The 18,507-nt window shown below is 44.9% G+C and overlaps 1 protein-coding gene across 1 annotated transcript in view; it reads right to left on the reverse strand.

Annotated features, from left to right (window-relative positions):
- trpc4b (transient receptor potential cation channel, subfamily C, member 4b) overlaps window positions 1–18,507 on the reverse strand; it is a 243,411-nt gene that overhangs the window by 104,876 nt on the left and 120,028 nt on the right. The window contains exon 2 of the mRNA XM_085999399.1: window positions 1,266–1,670. Coding sequence (XP_085855525.1) covers window positions 1,266–1,646 — 381 coding nt within the window. The 5' untranslated portion in view covers window positions 1,647–1,670. The remainder of the gene's footprint in view (window positions 1–1,265; window positions 1,671–18,507) is intronic.

Below are 18,507 nucleotides of genomic sequence, written 5' to 3' on the forward strand. Positions count from 1 at the left end.
GGCTCATTTTTAAACAGATTTGCGCGGGCCGCGGCCGGGTGCAGGCAGCTCCTCCTTAACGGAAGGAGGAGGCCTGCACTTCCCCAGCCTGCCGCACCGCATCGGGTGCCGCAGCGCCGGAATTGCGGCGCTAAACGGCAGTTAGCACCCTTTTCCAGGCGCTAAGACCCTTCAGTAGCGCCGGCAGCCGTTTGGGCGCGGCGCTACTGAATTTTTGGCGCGCGCAGGGGGACTTAGCGCCGGCACTAACTTCCGGCGCTAAAGCCCTGGCTAAGCCAAAACCCAATTTCTAGGCCCTCATCTCTGGGTCTATTGTAGACTAATTGTCAGAGATTGATTGCCATGATTAGTCAATAGCTATTATTGTTGTATTGTCTGACAACCAGGATAATAGATGACGGACTCAATGGACCTTATTTTTTTTTGTCGAGCAATTCCTAAGTTCCTAAATGTGCAAAACAATCAGTTTGAAGACATTCAACAGTTTCATTTTAGTGAGATAAATGACAAAATGCAATCTTTGCTGGCCAAATATATATAACAGTTTACCTCTGTTACCATTGATTAATTCTACCCAAACTGGCTGTGTCTGCCCTTTCAATTTTACTATCCTCTCTCACTTGTGCCTTAATACTGGCATTTATTTATACTGCCACACAGCCTTTCCTCCACCTCTCTTCTAAACAATTTATATCTGTCCAGATATGTGTCCCAGAAACTATGTAAGACTATATGTTAAAACATACTCGACCTGGCAGCATCAGTTACTTAAAAACAGATCAGAAAAACCTTTCTTGTTGATCACAAGGGGAAGACAAGAATTTGTGTTGTTATTATACAAATTACACCTTCCTGAAATTCATCTCTGCTCCAAACACTGAAGTACCTCCAGAATATATGATAAGAAATTGAAATAATTGGAAAAATAAAAATGCAAATCCCTTCAAATCCTTAGAAATATACCTTGAGTGTAATTATCAAATATTTATTTTCCCTTTCTGCTTGATTAACTTTTCCATTGTCCATGTGTTGGGTGAGATCTCAGTTATGCTCCTTCCATTGCCTGCTCAACCTGTTTCACCATATGAAATAAATTAAGCAATGTAATTTTTAGTGTAGATTCCAAATGCTGAACATCTGAATTGCACTTTATAATGAGGAACGTCCAAGATTAAAAATAATATGCTGTTGGATAAGTGATGGACCATAAGATTCAGTTCAGATGTGCCAAACATGCTGTACTTTTCATATTTTATGTAACTTACTTGCTTTTCTCCACTAGGCTTCTTATGATTTAATAGTAGTTCAACAGCTCCAACAACTTCCTTCCTGATGGCATGGAGAAGAGCATCTCCTACATACACATTGAAACTCAGGAGAAGCTCAATGATTTCCAAGTTCTCATTCTCAATGCCTATGAGAAGTGCAGTCCGCCCCAGAGGGTCAATGCAATTAATGTTGATTTTAAAATAAATTTCAGCTTCTTCAAGTGCTTGTTTGACACTTGCGTAATCACCTTTCTCAACTGCACTCAGGTAAGTCTTCTCTGCAGGAGAGAGTTCAGATTCTGCTCTCACAATTCGAAGAGAAATTCGGTCTCTGTATGGTGCATTGTCACTTCTTTTGTAGTATAGCTGAGCCATCATTCATGCCATGTCAAAGACTTGTCTCTTAAAGAAAGAAAAGCATAAAAATAACTTTTTAATAAACTATTTCACTGGGTAATCTTTACCATAATAGTTGCAATTCATTTTAGAAATCAGAAAAAAATAACCCCCATGTTTTTCAGCAGTCATAATTTAACACTGGTTCTTAAATTCTCTTCATGTGAAATCTTGTAGAAAGAATATAAACTGATACATCTAACATGCTCGCGATAAATGCACTGGCCAATATTCTCAACTTTTCTTATTTCTCTAACAGGATGCATGCATCTGCAAGATAACAGAAAAGCACTTTCAGCATTTTCGATTTCAATTTATTTTCTAGCATGATATTCAGCAATAAATGTATATTAATGTTTTACACTGCAGATAATAAGTATTAAACAGATAAAATGTGCCTCGACAGTCTAAAACATTTCAATAATGTCATATTAAGTATGGCAAGACAACATGAATTATATTTCTGATGAAGGGTCATCGACCTGGAACGTTAACTCTGTTTCTCTCTCCACAGATGCTGCCTGACCTGCTGAGTATTTCCAGCATTTTCTGTTTTGATTTCAGATTTCCAGCATCCGCAGTATTTTGCTAATTAATTATATTTGCAGTGCTTTCAAGAGTAAAATGTACAGTTTTTTATGAGACATGGCCAAAAGATGGCGATCCCACATCCCAGGCCTTCATTAGACCATCCGGTATGGTTGGTGCAGTTGTATCTGCTGAGAGCAGAGACACAGGCTGAGGCAAGTACAGATGTGGGGGCCCCCTGGGGATCATGCCCTGGATCCTCAAAAACTTGCAAACAAATTTTTCTTCAAAATTTTTAAAGCATCACCCTTACAAAGGGGACCACAGAGGCATCTGCACTTTGTTTCTGGTGGGTGGGGGCAGGGGGTAGTGGTTGTGCACGGGTTGGTGGTGGGCATCACCCCACCAGCCTGGCCAGGGAAGCTCCACCAGACTTTGCAGCTTGATGCAATGGTCGGCGCCCCAGATGCGCTGATAGTAGCGTAGGTGCCTGCCAATGGTAGGGAAATTGAGCCATTTCCCCCATGTCCCAGAAACTTTTGGTGGGGTGAGCATTAGAGGTCCAAGGAAGGTGCTTCTTGGCATTTAATGCAACATATACCTGCCTGTGGATTTTCAGGGTCTCTATTTTTCATCATTAAAATAAAACTGGGCATTAATTTAGTTTGTGCAGACATAAAATATTAACTTGCTAAAATTAAATGATTTCAACATTACTTATCATTTTTAATTAAGGATTTCATCATTACTATATATTTTATTGTCTCTCCTTTACCTGTATCATCTCCCATAGAGAGTTCCTACGCCTGCATGGTCATATGATGTGCCCCAAGGATCCATCAATGGCCCGCTCCTATTCGTTATCTATATGTTGTAACTTAGTGATATTATTCACATGCATGAGGTCATCTTTCATATGTTTATCAATGATACTCAGGTTTACCTCTCAATATCCGTATTCTTCTCAGCCCTGAACTGAGCTTCAAACTCCAAATCCAATCCATCACCAAGACTATAGCAAAATACTGCAGATGCTGGAAATCTGAAATAACAACAGAAAATGCTGGAAACACTCAGCAGGCTGGGCAGCATCTGTGGAGAGAGAAACAGAGTTAACGTTGAAGAAGGGTCTCCGATCAGAAACGTTAACTCTCTCCACGGATGCTGCCTGGCCTGCTGAGTGTTTCCAGCATTTTCTCTTGTTATTCCATCACCAAGGCTGCCTACTTCCACCTCTGAAACATCAACTATCTCCATCCCTATCTTACAATCATCCCACACCTCTGCAGTTCCATCTTCTTCCCACACTTCCTGTATGTCTCCCCACTAAGAACACAGGATTACAAATTACCCATTATAACACAGAGGTTATCACAATTGTTTCAAATCTTTTTCTTTGATTACAATTTCATTTAAATGGCATTATTGAGTGTTTATACTGCAACATGAGACGACTTTGTTAGGCTACAAGCGATTCAAAACAGAAACGATAACTGGAAATGATGTGAGCATCTATATACTAAGGATTGTCAATTTTTCAGCCAAGTTCCAATATCTACATACACAAGCCAATTTTTCTAAGATTAACCAATAAATAAGAATAAGAATCTTATAACAAAAAACAGACACACAGGTAATAATTTTCCAAGTAGGTGCCAATGGTGGGGAACCTCATCCACTGCCAACACTTATTGGAAAATCGCAGGTGCACTGCCTGTAATTTTCCAACATGCACTGGCATTGGGTAAGGTCCAGTACTGCTGGTTCATACTCAGAAAATGACTCCCACAGTGCAGCACAACAAAAGTACAACTTTTGGTGGGATAAGGAGATAAAATGTTTTATTTGATATATATGTCAGATTAGGCAACTTAAGGTACATTTATATTGTAAGTTTAGTGTCAGTACAGAGCAATTTTCAATATCGTGCAGGAAGAGACCTGCCATGCAGATGACCTTCTAGGTACATTCAAATCCATAACTCCTGCTGCTTCATCACCAAGTCCGTCATGGCATCTTACCTGCACAAGCACCAGCCTAGAGGCACCCACTCAGGAAAAATTAGTAAGTGAGTCAGTAGGGCTGACACTGGGTAAAGCACAGAACACAAGTGACTATGAAAACCTAGGAATAGAAGAGATGGAGAGTGCTGTTCCTCCACAGAAGGGACAGAAACACATGTCCTTGGCTGAGGAGCCCAGGGACTTGGATTTCAGGGTCCAGACTTCAAAAGAGCTATGATTAAAGAGCATCGATTACATGTAGAGGCAATGGAGATTGTTTCCATGCATATGGTTGAGATGATGGACAAGTGGGAGGAGTCAACAACCCACATCTGCAATACATTGCAAGGCATTTCCTATGACTTGCAGAACACCCTGGAGACAGTGACAGTCCAGGAGATTTCTGCAAAATCAAAATGTCTGTAAGTGCCTATAAGGACTTTGGTGGTTTCTGGAGTGGCAGCCATCACTGCTCAATAGATACCAGACCACTCTGCTGGCAATGCACTGATGCAGGATCCTCAGCTCAAGCACAAACTTGCTCCCTCCCCCAACGCCAGAAGTGCTGGTACACTGATCCTACTTTCCCAAAACCTACTGTCAGTGAGAAAATGGGAGCGGTGCTTAAGATCTGAAGTTGTAGAGGGAACGGTAACATAGTGGTTATGTTACTGGGGGAAAATTCTCCACTGGCTGGAGTCATACCTAGCACAAAGGAAGAAGTTCGTGGTTGTCAGAGGCCAATCTTCTCAGTCCCAGGACATCGCTGCAGGAGATCCTCAGGACAGTGTCCTAGGCCCAACCATCTTCAGCTACTTCATCAATGACCTTCTCTCCACCATAAGGTCAGAAGTGGGGATGTTCGCTGATGTTTGCAGAGTGTTCAGTTCCATTTGCACCTCCTCAGATAATGAAGCAGTCCGTGCCCACATGCAGCAAGACCTGGACAACATTCAGTGCCAGGCAATGACTATCTCCAACAAGTGAAAGTCTAACCACTTCTCCTTGACATTCAACGGCATTACCATCACCGAATCCCCCACCATCAACATCCTGGGGGTCACCATTGACCAGAAACTTAACTGGACCAGCCACATAAATACTGTGGCAACAAGAGCAGGTCAGAGGCTGGGTATTCTGCGGCGAGTGACTAATCTCCTGACTCCCCAAATCCTTGCAACATCTATAAGACACAAGTGAGGAGTGTGATGGAATACTCTCCACTTGCCTGGATGAGTGCAGCTCCTACAACACTCAAGAAGCTCGACACCATCCAGGACAAAGCAGTTCACTTGATTGGCACCCCATCCACCACCTTAAACATTCACTCCCTCCATCACCGGTGCACCGTGGCTGCAGTGTGTACCATCTACAAGATGCACTGCAACAACTTGCCAAGGCTTCTTTGACAGCACCTTCCAAACTCACGACCTCTACCACCTAGAAGGACTAAGGCAACAGGCGCATGGGAACACCATCACCTGCAAATCCCCTCCAATCACACACCATTCTGACTTGGATATATATCGCCGTTCCTTCATCTTCGCTGGCTCAAAATCCCTCCCCAACAGTACTGTGGGAATAGCTTCACCTCACGGACTGCAGAAGTTCAAGAAGGCAGCTCACCAACCCCTTCTCAAGGGCAATTAGGGATGGGCAATAATTGCTGGCCTTGCCAGTGACGCCCACATCCCATGAATGAATTTAAAAAAGTCAATGTTAAGGCCAAACGGCTGCAAGGTGCCCAGTAGAAAGATGAGGTGCTGTGCATCGAGTTTACGCTGAACTTCACTGGAACAGTTTAGAAGGCCAAGGACAGAGATGCCACAAACTTCTAGAGGTGTTGAACCCATGAATTACACCAACAAAAAAACTACAAATGTCTATTAACATGTACAACTTTTAGAATATTATCCTCAAATTGATAATTTATCAGGTTCTTTTCCTCAGACAGCTCTAAAACTTTTAGAAAAAATCCAACAACTTAGTTCAAATCTTTATAAAATGTTGTATGTTAAAGCTCTTAATCTGGATGGCTTGAAGATTTAAATTCACCAGGGCACTGATGTGCTGCTATTTGATATAACTTACTCTGTACTTTTCTTTCTCTAACTTACAAATTGGGGCTCTCTCTTTTCTGTACAGTTTACAGGACCCTGGACAAGATTATGCATTCAAAACTAAGCAATCTAACAAATTATTCATCCTGACTGAGGGGGCTACATAATTAATGATTCTCCCAACAGTGCCTGTCATTTTTCCAACATCTGAGTACACTGCATCTGTTCTTTTTCCTGTATGATCAGTGAGATTAAATACACCCAGAACTTATACAAATTACATTTTTAGTGAAGAATGAAATTACTCACTACTCTGCTGCCACTACCAATCTGTTGGTGCAGCTTGGTGGCTGTCATTGTAATGAATGTTTTCCGCTTTGATACTCCTGTGATTTTCCATCCATTCATTTTAACGGATGGTAACTTACAGGGTGGGGAGTGGCATGTGTGCAATTTTCCAATATGTGAATCTGGTATGCAGCAGGAGTGCCAAAGTGGAACATTTTCATTTCTAGCCATTAATAGCGGCAACATTTTGCCAACAATGATGAAATGTAGGAGAATTGACAAATTATTAGAACAAAATCACTGATTTTAACTGGGCACAAGGGACAGTGGGGTGAGCGTCAGGTTCACCCCAGCTTGCCGACATGAGTCTCGGTCATTTTAACTCCGGGATAAAAACAGAAAATGCTGGAAATACTCAGCAGGTCAGGCAGCATCTGTAAAAAGAGAAATTTTGCTAAGCTGAGATGGGATTTAGCCAAAGTGGACTGGAAACAACTACTTGAAGGTGTCAGAGCAGTGGGAGGCATTCAAGGAGGAGATCCTGAGGGTTCCGAGCACGTATGTTCCCATAAAGAAAAAGGGTGGGACTAACAAATCCAGAGCCCTCTGGATGTCAAGGGACATACGGGGTAGGATAAAGAAAAAACGGGAGGCGTATGACAGATACCGAGGGCTCAATATTGCAGAAACTCTAGAGGAGTATAGAAAGTGCAGGGGTGCAATTAAAAAGGAAATTAGGAAAGCAAAGAGAGAGAATGAAAAATTTTGGCAATTAAAATCAAGGAAAACCCAAAGATGTTTTATAAATACATTAAGAGCAAGAGGATAACTAAAGAAAGAGTAGGGCCTATTAGGGGCCATAAAGGTAACCTGTGTGTGGAGGCGGAAGACATGGGTATGGTTCTTAATGAATATTTTGCGTCTGTTTTCACAAAAGAGAGGAACGATGCAGACATTGCAATCAGGGAGGAGGAGTGTGAAATATTAGATAAAATAGACATAGTGAGAGAGGAAGTATTAAGGGGCGTAGCAGCTTTGAAAGTGGATAAATCCCCAGGCCCAGATGAAATGTATCCCAGGCTGTTAAGAAAAGCAAAAGAGGAAATAGCAGAGGCTCTGACCATCATTTTTCAATCCTGTCTGGCTTCAGGTGTGGTGCCAGAGGATTGGAGGACTGTAGGACTGCTAACATTGAGCCTTTGTTTAAAAAGGGAGAAAGGGATAGAAACATAGAAACATAGAAGATAGGAGCAGGAGTAGGCCATTCGGCCCTTTGAGCCTGCTCCGCCATTCAATGAGATCATGGCTGATCATCCAAATTCAGTACTCTGTCCCTGCCTTCTCCCCATATCCCTTGATCCCTTTAGCCTTAAGAAATATATCCAACTCTTTCTTGAATATATTTAATGAACTGGCCTCCACCGCCCTCTGTGGCAGAGAATTCCACAGGTTCACCACTCTCTGGGTGAAGAAATTCCTCCTCATTTCAGTCCTAAATGGCTTACCCCTTATCCTTAGACTATGACCCCTGGTTCTGGACTCCCCGGCCATCATAAACATCCTTCCTGCATCTAGTCTGTCCAGGCCTGACAGAATTTTATAGGTTTCGATGAGATCCCCTCTCAATCTTCTAAACTCCAGTGAGTATAAGCCCAATCGACACAATCTCTCCTCATACATCATAGACCAAGTAATTACAGGCCAGTCAGCCTAACCTCGGTGGTGGGAAAATTACTGGAAAAAGTTCTGAGGGACAGGATAAATCTTCATTTAGAAAGACACTGATTAATCAAGAACAGTCAGCATGGATTTGTTAAGGGAAGGTCATGTCTGACTAACTTGATTGAATTTTTTGAGGAGGTAACAAGGAGGGTCAATGAGGGTAGTGCGTTTGATGTAGTTTATGTGGATTTTTGCAAGGCTTTTGATAAGGTTCCACATGGCAGATTAGTCACGAAAGTAAAAGCCCATGGGATCCAGGGCAAAGTGGCAAGTTGGATCCAAAATTAGCTCAGAGGCAGGAAGCAAAGGGTATTGGTTGATGGGTGTTTTTGTGACTGGAAGGCTATTTCCAGTGGGGTTCCGCAGGGCTCAGTACTGGGTCGCTTGCTTTTTGTGGTATATATCAATGATTTAGATTTGAATGTAGGGGATATGATTAAGAAGTTTGCAGATGATACAAAAATCAGCTGTGGTTGATAATGAAGAAGAAAGCTGTAGATTGCAGGAATATATCAATGAACTGGTCAGGTGGGTAGAACAGTGGCAAATGGAATTCAATCTGGAGAAGTGTGAGTAGCATTTGAGGAAGGCTAACAAGGCAAGGGAATACACATTAAATGGTAGGACACTGAAGTGTAGAGGAACAAAGGGACCTTGGAGTGCATGTCCACAGATCCATGAAGGTAGCAGGCTAAGTAGATAAGGTGGTTAAGAAGGCATACGGAATAATTGCATTCTATGCCTCGGCTAATAAAGACAAGAGCAGGGAGGGTATGCTTGACCTGTATAAAACACTAGTTAGGCCACAGCTAGAGTACTGCGTGCAGTTCTAGTCACCGCATTACAGGAAAGATGTGATTGCACTAGAGAGGGTGCAGAGGAGATTTACGAGGATGTTGCCAGGACTGGAGAATCTTCGCTATGAAGAAAGATTGGATAGGCAGGGTTTGTTTTCTTTGGAACAGAGGAGGCTGAGGGGAGACCTTATTGTGGTGTATAAAATTATGAGGGGCCTAGATAGAGTGGACAGGAAGGACCTATTTCCCTTAGCAGAGGCGTCAACAACCAGGGAGCATAGATTTAAAGCAATTGGTAGGAGGTTTAGAGGGGATTTGAGGGGAAATTTCTTCACCCAGAGGGTGGTTGGGGTCAGGAACTCACTGCCTGAAAGGGTGGTAGAGGCAGAAACCCTAACCACATTTAAAAAGTGCTTGGATATGCACTTGAAGTGCCGTAGCCTACAGGGATACGGACCAAGGGCTGGAAACTGGGATTAGGCTGGATAGTTCTTTGTCGGCCGGCATGGACATGATGGGCCAAAATGGCCTCCTTCCATGCTGTAAATTTCTATGATTCTATGTTTCTATGAAACAGTTAACATTTCAGATCGATGACCCTTCGTCAGAACTGGAAAAAGTTAGAGAGGCAACAGGTTTTTAAGCAGGTGTAGAGGCAGGGAAAGGGAGGAGGGGAGGAAAGAACAAAAGGGAAGGTCTGTGATAGGGTGGAAGGCAGGAGAGATTAAAAGACAAAAGGGATGATGGGGCAAGGCAAAAGGAGATGGTAATGGGCCAAGTTAAGAAACAAGAGATGAGTCTAGATGAGGTGTAAATGGCAATGGCAGAATTATCAACAGCTGCCATGTGAGAGAAAAAAAAGAAAAAAAATAGGGATCAAGGTTATAGTCTGAAATTATTGAACTCTATGTTAAGGGCAGTGTCCTAGGCCCAACCATCTTCAGCTGCTTCATCAATGACCTTCCCTCCAACATAAGTTCAGAAATGGGGATGTTCGCTGATCATTGCACAGTGTTCAGCGCCATTCACAACACCTCAGATAATGAAGCAGTTCATGCCCGCATGCAACAAGACGTGTACGACATTCAGGCTTGGGCTGATAAGTGGCAGGTAACATTCGCGCCACAGAAGTGCCAGGCAATGACTATCTCCGAGAGTCTAACCACCTCCCCTTGACATTCAATGGCATTACCATCACCAAATCCCCCACCATCAACATCCTGTGGGTCACCATTGACCAGAAACTTAACTGGACCAGCCACATAAATACTATGGCAACAAGAGCAGGTCAGAGGTTAGGTATTCTGCGGAGAGTGTCTCATCTCCTGACTCCCCAAAGCCTTTCCACCATCTACAAGGCACAAGTAAGGAGTGTGATGGAATACTCTCCACTTGCCTGGATGAGTGCAGCTCCAACAACACACAAGAAACTCAACACCATCCAGGACAAAGCAGCCCGCTTGATTGGCACCTCATTTACCACCTCAAACATTCACTCGCTCCACCAGTGGCGTACTGTGGCTGCAGTGTGTACCATTTACAAGATGCACTGCAGCAACTCACCAAGGCTTCTTCGGCAGCACCTCCCAAACCCGTGACCTCTTCCACCTAGAAGGACAAGGGCAGCAGGCACATGGGAACACCACCACCTCCAAGTTCCCCTCCAAGTCACACACCATCCTGACTTAGAAGTATATTGCCGATCCTTCATCATCGCTGGGTCAATATTCTAGAACTCCCTACCTAACAGCACTGTGGGAGTACCTTCACCACATGGACTGCAGCGGTTCAAGGCGGCGGCTCACCACCAATTTCAAGGGCAATTAAGGATGGGCAATAAATGCTGGCTTTGCCAGCGACGCCCACATCCCATATACGAATCAAAAAAAGGTCCAGAAGGCTGTAAAGTGCCTAATCGAAAGATGAGGTGCTGTTCCGCGAGCTTCGCTGGAACAGTGTAAGAGGCTGAGGACGGAGATCAGAGTGGGAGTGGAGCGGAAAATTAAAGTGACAGGCGACCGGAAGCTCGGGGTCACACTCCGGGGCCTCATTTAAATATACCAGGCCTGGCTCCCGCCCGCACCCAATGTCAATGATGTGAGGGAGTCGGGTGAGTGCAGGAAGCTGCAGCTTAGGACCCACAGGAATAATCCCCAGCAGTCAGGTAAATGCTGGGGCGTGGGGGGCAGTTAGGCAATCACAGTTGAGAGAGGGAAGCCCAAAGCCTCAATTCAGAAGAAACTTCTTTACCCAGAGAGTGGTGAGAATGTGGAACTTGCTACCACAGAGAGTGGTTGAGGTGAACAGTATAGATGCATTTAAGGAGAGGCAAGATAAGCATATGAGGGAGTTGGGAATAGAGGGTTATGCTGATAGAGTTGGATGAGGAAGGATGGGAGGAGGCTCATGTGGAGCATTAACACCAGCATGGACTGGTTGGGCCGAATGGCCTGTTTCTGTGCTGTATATTCTATGTAAAGCCCTAGGTTTCCTTGTAGGACCTTGCTGCGTCTCCTGATCCACAAGGAAATCTTTTAAGAAATAAATGACTTACCTTTTCTGGGCCTGCTGCTCCCTCGCTCCGGTGCTCCTGGCGAGGTCAGAACCGTGGGGTCTAAACACAGATGTCCAGTGTTAAAATATAGTCGGGGTTTGCCTGACGTCATCAGATCTTGACTTTTGAATTTCAACAAGGCCCTTGCCCACCTAATGCTTGTTAAAAGAGCACGTGGCGGGAGGCCAGTGAGGATAGGGTGAGTAGGTTACTGCAAGGATTTTAACCCCTCGCATATCCCATTCCCATTGGATATTTGGGGGAGGTGGCGGGGTGTGGGGGGGCGGGGGGGGGGAGGTAAAATTAGTGCTTAAAGGTTGAGTTTGAATTTCAGCTTCCTGAAATTAAAAATATTCCCAATTAAACATAAAAATGTTGTTCTTGCTGTCTGCTCTATTATAATGGTATCAGTGCTCAAATTCAAAGGCCCTGAAAATTGCATTGTGGGTTACTACCACACAAATGCTTAACCTGTTCAAATGAAATTCTTCCCTCCACGATTTTAGTGGTATTAATCCACTTATTTTAACCATCAGAATAAAAATACTGTCAGACGTTATGCTACACAGAACAGATAGAAAGATATTGTGTACACTGTCAAATCACTTTTCAGGTTACTGTAGTCTACAACTCTATTTTTCCAAGCCCGTAAAAATCAGGTCTGCACTTGCATGTGGGTGGGCACACCCATGTCAATGACATAGAGGGCTGGCCTTGCCATATTTTGTAAAGCAAGCTCCTCCCCTTACTTTGAATAAGCACCCTGCACATGGAAAACATGGGTGCTCTTTTTGAAGAAGGACATTCTCCTGTAAAGACAGAGATGCAAGCTGGAGGGAGGTGACTGACAGCATGAATGCAGACTTTCAGCTATCCAAGGCCATCCAAAACTCTGCTGCTCATTGTTGTGTATGTACCTTTAAGAGAATAACTGGTCTCAGACTGCAGTACCGGCAGTGTCCACCCCTGTATAAAAGGCGCTAGTGAGCCTCTGTAGTTTCAGTTTCCCGATTGACTCCTTTCAGTAAAGACTTGTTTTGTTCAACTCCTGCTGTCCGTGTCTCAATCATACACGGACATAATACTGGTGACGAGCAGATACGAACTTACCTACAGTCTGCACCACCTCCTGGGATCCATTCCTGCAGCGAAGTGAGCAGAGGTCGAGGCCAGAAGGAAGAAAGAAGCAGTAGAAACGGTCGTCGACCGTGGGCATCCGCCCCGTGTTAGCAGAGTTGAAGATTGCTGGAGAAGCTGTCGAAAGCGGGGCCTGGTTCCTGTCGACGGTGCTTCAGCTAATCGGGCTGGTGGCAGGTAGTACACTGATCCTTCCTGGGCTGCGGCGGTCGCGAACTCGAGCGGGTGGCTTGCAATGGGGCCGAGCAGCGTTGTCAGGAAGAGGAGAGAGAGAGAGGGTGGAGCACACAGGGCGCGGCCGGTGCTACGAAGCTGGGCTGCGTATAGACCCAAGAAGAGGGAGGCAAGATTCCCAAAGGGTTGTTCCACGATGGGAAACTAATTAAAAAAAAAAAAAGAAATATTAAATGCGCAGGAAACCGCGAGGAGCTGCAGGTTGCAATGGAAACCGCGGAAAGCAGCGCTAGCAACAGCAGGGAAGAAGGCAAAAGCGCGGGAGGCGCCATCTTAATCAGCGGGGGAAGAAGGCAAAGCGCGGGAGGCGCCATTTTGTTAAATCGGGGAAGAAGGCAAAGTGCGGGAGGCGCCATTTTAGATTTTCAAGATGCTGAAGACTGGCTGTATCACTGCCTTTGATAATACAATAGAGGGCTGGACCACGTATGCGGAAAGAGTCGAGAAATATTGCGAGGCAAACGAAATAGCCGATGAGAAAAAGGAATCGGTATTGCTAAACTTAATGGGCGCTAGAACGTACGGCCTATTGCGGGACCTGATTACTCCAGCCAAACCGAAGGCGAAGAGTTTTAACGAAATTGTTGCTGTCCTACAGGAACACCTAAACCCTGCACCGCTGTTGATAGCCAAAAGATTTAAATTCCACAGGAGAACTCAGCATAAAGATGAGAGCAATGCTGAGTACCTTACGGAACTACGCAAGCTATCAAAGCACTGCCAGTTCGGAGCAGGACTGGCAGATACACTACGGGACAAATTTGTCTGTGGACTCCTGAGTGAAGGAACACAGAAGAAGTTACTCTCAGAGAAAGAGCTGACGCTAGATAAGGCTTTCAGCGTGGCAGTATCGTACGAAGCAGCAGCCAGGGGAGCTGCGGAAATTCAACAAAAGCCACAGGAATACGGCACCCACGAAATGACACGGGGATTTGCAAAATGTTATCGCTGCGGCAGAACTAACTATGACCAGAAGGACTGCTGGTCCAAGGACAAAATATGCAGGCAATGCGGAAAGATGGGACACACTGCACGAGTTTGCAGGTCTGGGAAGAAGACCAGTGACAACAAAAAGGCTTCTAAGGAACCGTACAAGAAAGTACAAAAGATGACGGACAGTAGTTCCGAAGACCAGATGAGCGATAGTGAATCCGGGAACAGGAGACTAAGCTGTCTCAAACTTAACAATGTAATCGCAAAAGAGGATCACCGAACCATTTGGGTCACCCTCACGATAGCAGGGTCCCAAGTTAAAATGGAATTGGATACAGGATCAGCGCTAACCGTCATGAATCGACGAGACTACAAGCGGCTATTCTCACACATACCCTTGAGAGAGACATCCATCATCTTGACGACATATACGGGGCAAAAAGTATACCCCAGAGGAAAAATAAGGGTGCCTGTCGAATACAACGGCAAGAAAATACGGAAATTGTATCTCTACATACTGCAAAATGGTGGACCACCGTTATTGGGACGTGAATGGATCAGGAAGATAAGCTTAGATTGGCACTCCATTCATGCAATGATGGTGGACGGTAAAAAAGATGAAGACGTCACTCCTGGACGATTGTCAACAATCTTAGCTAATGCCAAAGAGGTATTTCAACAAGAACTGGGCACTCTTAAAGGCGTAACCGCCTCGATAAAAATAGAAGAGAATGCAATTCCAAAGTTTTTCAAAGCAAGACCGGTACCATATGCAATTCGCCCAGCCGTCGGGGCAGAGCTGGAGAATCTGGAGAAGGCAGGCGTGTTGTCTGAGGTCGACTGGAGCGAGTGGGCGACACGCATCGTTCCTGTCATGAAGAAAACGTTAAGCAATAAGTCTGAGGAGCCAAGGAAGGTTCGCATCTGTGGGGATTTCAAGGTGACAGTGAACCCAGTCCTTCACACAGTACAATATCCTCTTCCAAGGATAGAAGACATCTTCGCCTCACTGTCTGGAGGGAAGCGTTTTACAAAAATTGACCTAGCACAAGCATATTTGCAGATGGAGGTTGAAGAATCCTCTAGGAAGTATCTCACGATGAACACTCACAAAGGTCTTTACCAGTATCATCGATTGGTATTCGGAGTAGCATCGGCTCCGGCGATATGGCAAAGAGCGATGGAACAAGTCCTGCAAGGGATTCCGGGGACTCAGTGCTCCTTGGACGACATCCTTGTGACAGGTGAAGATGACAGTGAACACCTTAACAACCTAGAACAGGTGCTCACTAGACTACGGGAACATGGGCTACGAGCCAACCGCCGCAAGTGCGAGTTTTTTAAGAAACAGATATCATATTGTGGCCACGTGAGTTACATAAGTCCCCTGACAAAATTGAAGCGGTTGTTAAGGCCCCAGCGCCTGAAAATGTGTCGCAACTGAGGTCATTCCTCGGATTGGTGAATTACTACCATAAGTTTTTGCCGAATTTGTCGACAATCCTGCACCCACTGAATGCCCTGCTACGAACGGGAGTAGCATGGAAATGGAGCAATGACTGTAAGCGGGCCTTTCAGAAGAGTAAGGACTTAATCACTTCAAGAGAAGTATTGGCTCACTACAACCCAGCACTGCCGATCAGACTGGCGTGTGATGCGTCTCCCTATGGCATTGGGGCGGTACTGTCACATAAATTCCTTGATGGTTTAGAGAGGCCGATAGCTTTTGCGTCAGGCTCGTTAACTTCTGCTGAGCGTAACTACGCCCAGATTGACAGAGAGGCCCTCAGCCTAGTGTGGGGGGTGAAGAAGTTCAATCACTACCTGCACGGTCAAAAATTTACTCTACTAACTGATCATCAACCTCTTGTCTCCATTTTCAACCCTCAGATGGGCGTACCGATAATGACAGCGCAACGGCTGCAGAGGTGGTCCCTTTTCCTAGGGGCACACCAATTTGACATCGAGTACAAAGGAACTAAACAGCATGGGAATGCTGATGGATTGTCACGCCTACCGTTGCCGACGGTGGAAGAAGAAGACCTTGCAGTGGATCCAATGGAGTTATTCCACTCGACCATAGTCGAATGTCTCCCTGTGACGAATGCAAACATAGAAAAGGAAACACGGAATGACCCGACACTATCACGGGTCTATGATTTAACGGTGAAGGGATGGTCAGCACATGGCGAACCACTGCTGCCAGCATTCTCGCCAAGAAGAGAACAGCTGTCAGTGTGCAGAGGAACCTTGATGTGTGGATCCAGAGTAGTAATTCCACCTAAGTTGACGGATAGAGTGCTCAATGAGCTTCATGAGGGTCATCTGGGTGGGGTAAAAATGAAGAACTTAGCCAGAGCGTTTGTGTGGTGGCCGGGAATCGATAGAGAAATTGAAGAGATGACCAAGAGCTGTGCAGGATGCCAGAAGGTCCAAAATGCCCCACCACAAGCTCCTCTACATCCATGGGAGTGGCCCTCATCTCCATGGCAAAGGGTGCACATTGATTTTGCTGGTCCCTTCATGGACTCGATGTTTTTAATTGCGGTGGATGCACATTCAAAGTGGCCAGAGGTAATAAAAATGTCCTCAACCACCACGGAAAAAACTATCACAGTTTTACGAACCATATTCGCCAGGAATGGGCTGCCTAAACAGATTTGCTCCGACAATGGACCACAGTTTGTGTCTGAAGAGTCCCGGAGGTTCTTAAAGAACAATGGTGTTAAGCATTACACATCTGCCCCATATCATCCAGCCACTAATGGATTGGCCGAGAGGTTTGTTCAAACATTCAAGAAGGCTATCAAGGCAATGTGTAATGAAGATATACCCCTACAACACAAGGTGGACAACTTCTTGTTTGCCTACCGGAATGCGACACATGCGGTTACCAACCAAACTCCAGCCATGATGTTCTTCAATCGAAGACTACGATGCCGCTTGGATTTGGTTAAGCCAAACGTCCGAAGAGATGTGGAGAACAGGCAGTTTCAGAATATGAATGAAAGGCCGACCAGGAGTTTTAAGATAGGTCAACCAGTTTTGGCCCGGGACTACCGCACTGAGAAATGGCAGCCAGGAACGATTTGTACACGGCAAGGACCTCTCATGTAAACCGTGGATGTTGGAGAGAGCATTGTAAGACGCCATGCTGACCAGATTCTAGAGTCACTGGAAAATGTCAACTCCACACCACGATCTGATACACCTGGTAATGAAATCGACGTACCAATTGCAGCTACCGCAGAATCGGTGATATTGGAAGCAGATGAACCAAACAACGACATTGATCCCGACTCAACCTTGCCAGAGGAACCTGATACCCCAAAGAGGCGTTATCCAGACAGAATCAGGAAGCCTCCTCAAAGACTGAACTTATAATTGCTTAAACTTAACCAATGTATCTAGCAACCGTAATTGTGATTGTAATTAGTTATCATTTAGTTGTTAAATGAATGTTATGTACTGTTTATCTAAAAGGGGAGGAATTGTTGTGTATGTACCTTTAAGAGAATAACTGGTCTCAGACTGCAGTACCGGCAGTGACCACCTCTGTATAAAAGGCGCTAGTAAGCCTCTGTAGTTTCAGTTTCCCGATTGACTCCTTTCAGTAAAGACTTGTTTTGTTCAACTCCTGCTGTCCGTGTCTCAATCATACACGGACATAATACCCATGTCCTAACTTGCACCAAGTCCCGTTCGCCCATCACCCCTGTGCTTGCTGACCAACATTGGCTCCCGGTTAAGCAACACCTCAATTTCAAAATTCTCATCCTTGTTTCAAAATTCTCCATGGTCTCGCCCCTCCCTATTGCTGTAATCTCCTTCAGCCCCACAACCCCCTGAGATATCTGCGCTCCTCAAATTCTGCCCTCTTGAGCATCCCTGATTATAATCGCTCAACCATTGGTGGCCGTGCCTTCTGTTGCCTAGGCCCTAAGCTCTGGAACTCACTCCCTAAACCTCTCTGCCTCGCTACTTTTCTTTCCTCCTTTAAGACGCTCCTTAAAACCTACCTCTTTGACCAAGCATTTGGTCACCTGCCCTAATTTATCCATCTGTGGATCGGTGTCAAATTTTTGTCTTATAACACTCCTGTGAAGCGCCTTGGGACGTTTTACCACATTAAAGGCACTATATAAATACAAGTTGTTGTTGTTGTTATATTATACCAAGCAATAAATGAAGATGATGTTTTACAGTGTCCAGCAAAAGTATTAAGGTAAGTGTACTCTCCTTTGTGTACATGCTTCCTTTTCATCCATTGAAGGCGTGGCTGCTGTGGCAATATTTCTCTTTTGCACCCACAGTAAGAGAGGATGCAGAGAACATTTACTGTTTTTCACTGCATTCTTGCATACAACACAGCACAAACATAATGGGGCACAGTAACACCCTGCACATAGCAGTTCAAGGTTCTGCTGCTTGCAGAGACACAATGGTAGCTAATTTGCAAAGTCGTGGTCCTTGGAGGCAGGAGTTCTGGGCAGAAAGTTACTGTTTGCTGGTGCTCAATGAGTTCCTACAGCCAAGTCTGTGCACAACCACAGGTAAAGGCCCAGGAAAGGTGGAGCAAGCCATCAT

This window comes from Somniosus microcephalus, chromosome 10 (genome assembly GCF_052327205.1).
Source record: "Somniosus microcephalus isolate GS21.2 chromosome 10, FLI_Smic_1.0, whole genome shotgun sequence".
Taxonomy (NCBI): Eukaryota; Metazoa; Chordata; class Chondrichthyes; order Squaliformes; family Somniosidae; genus Somniosus; species Somniosus microcephalus.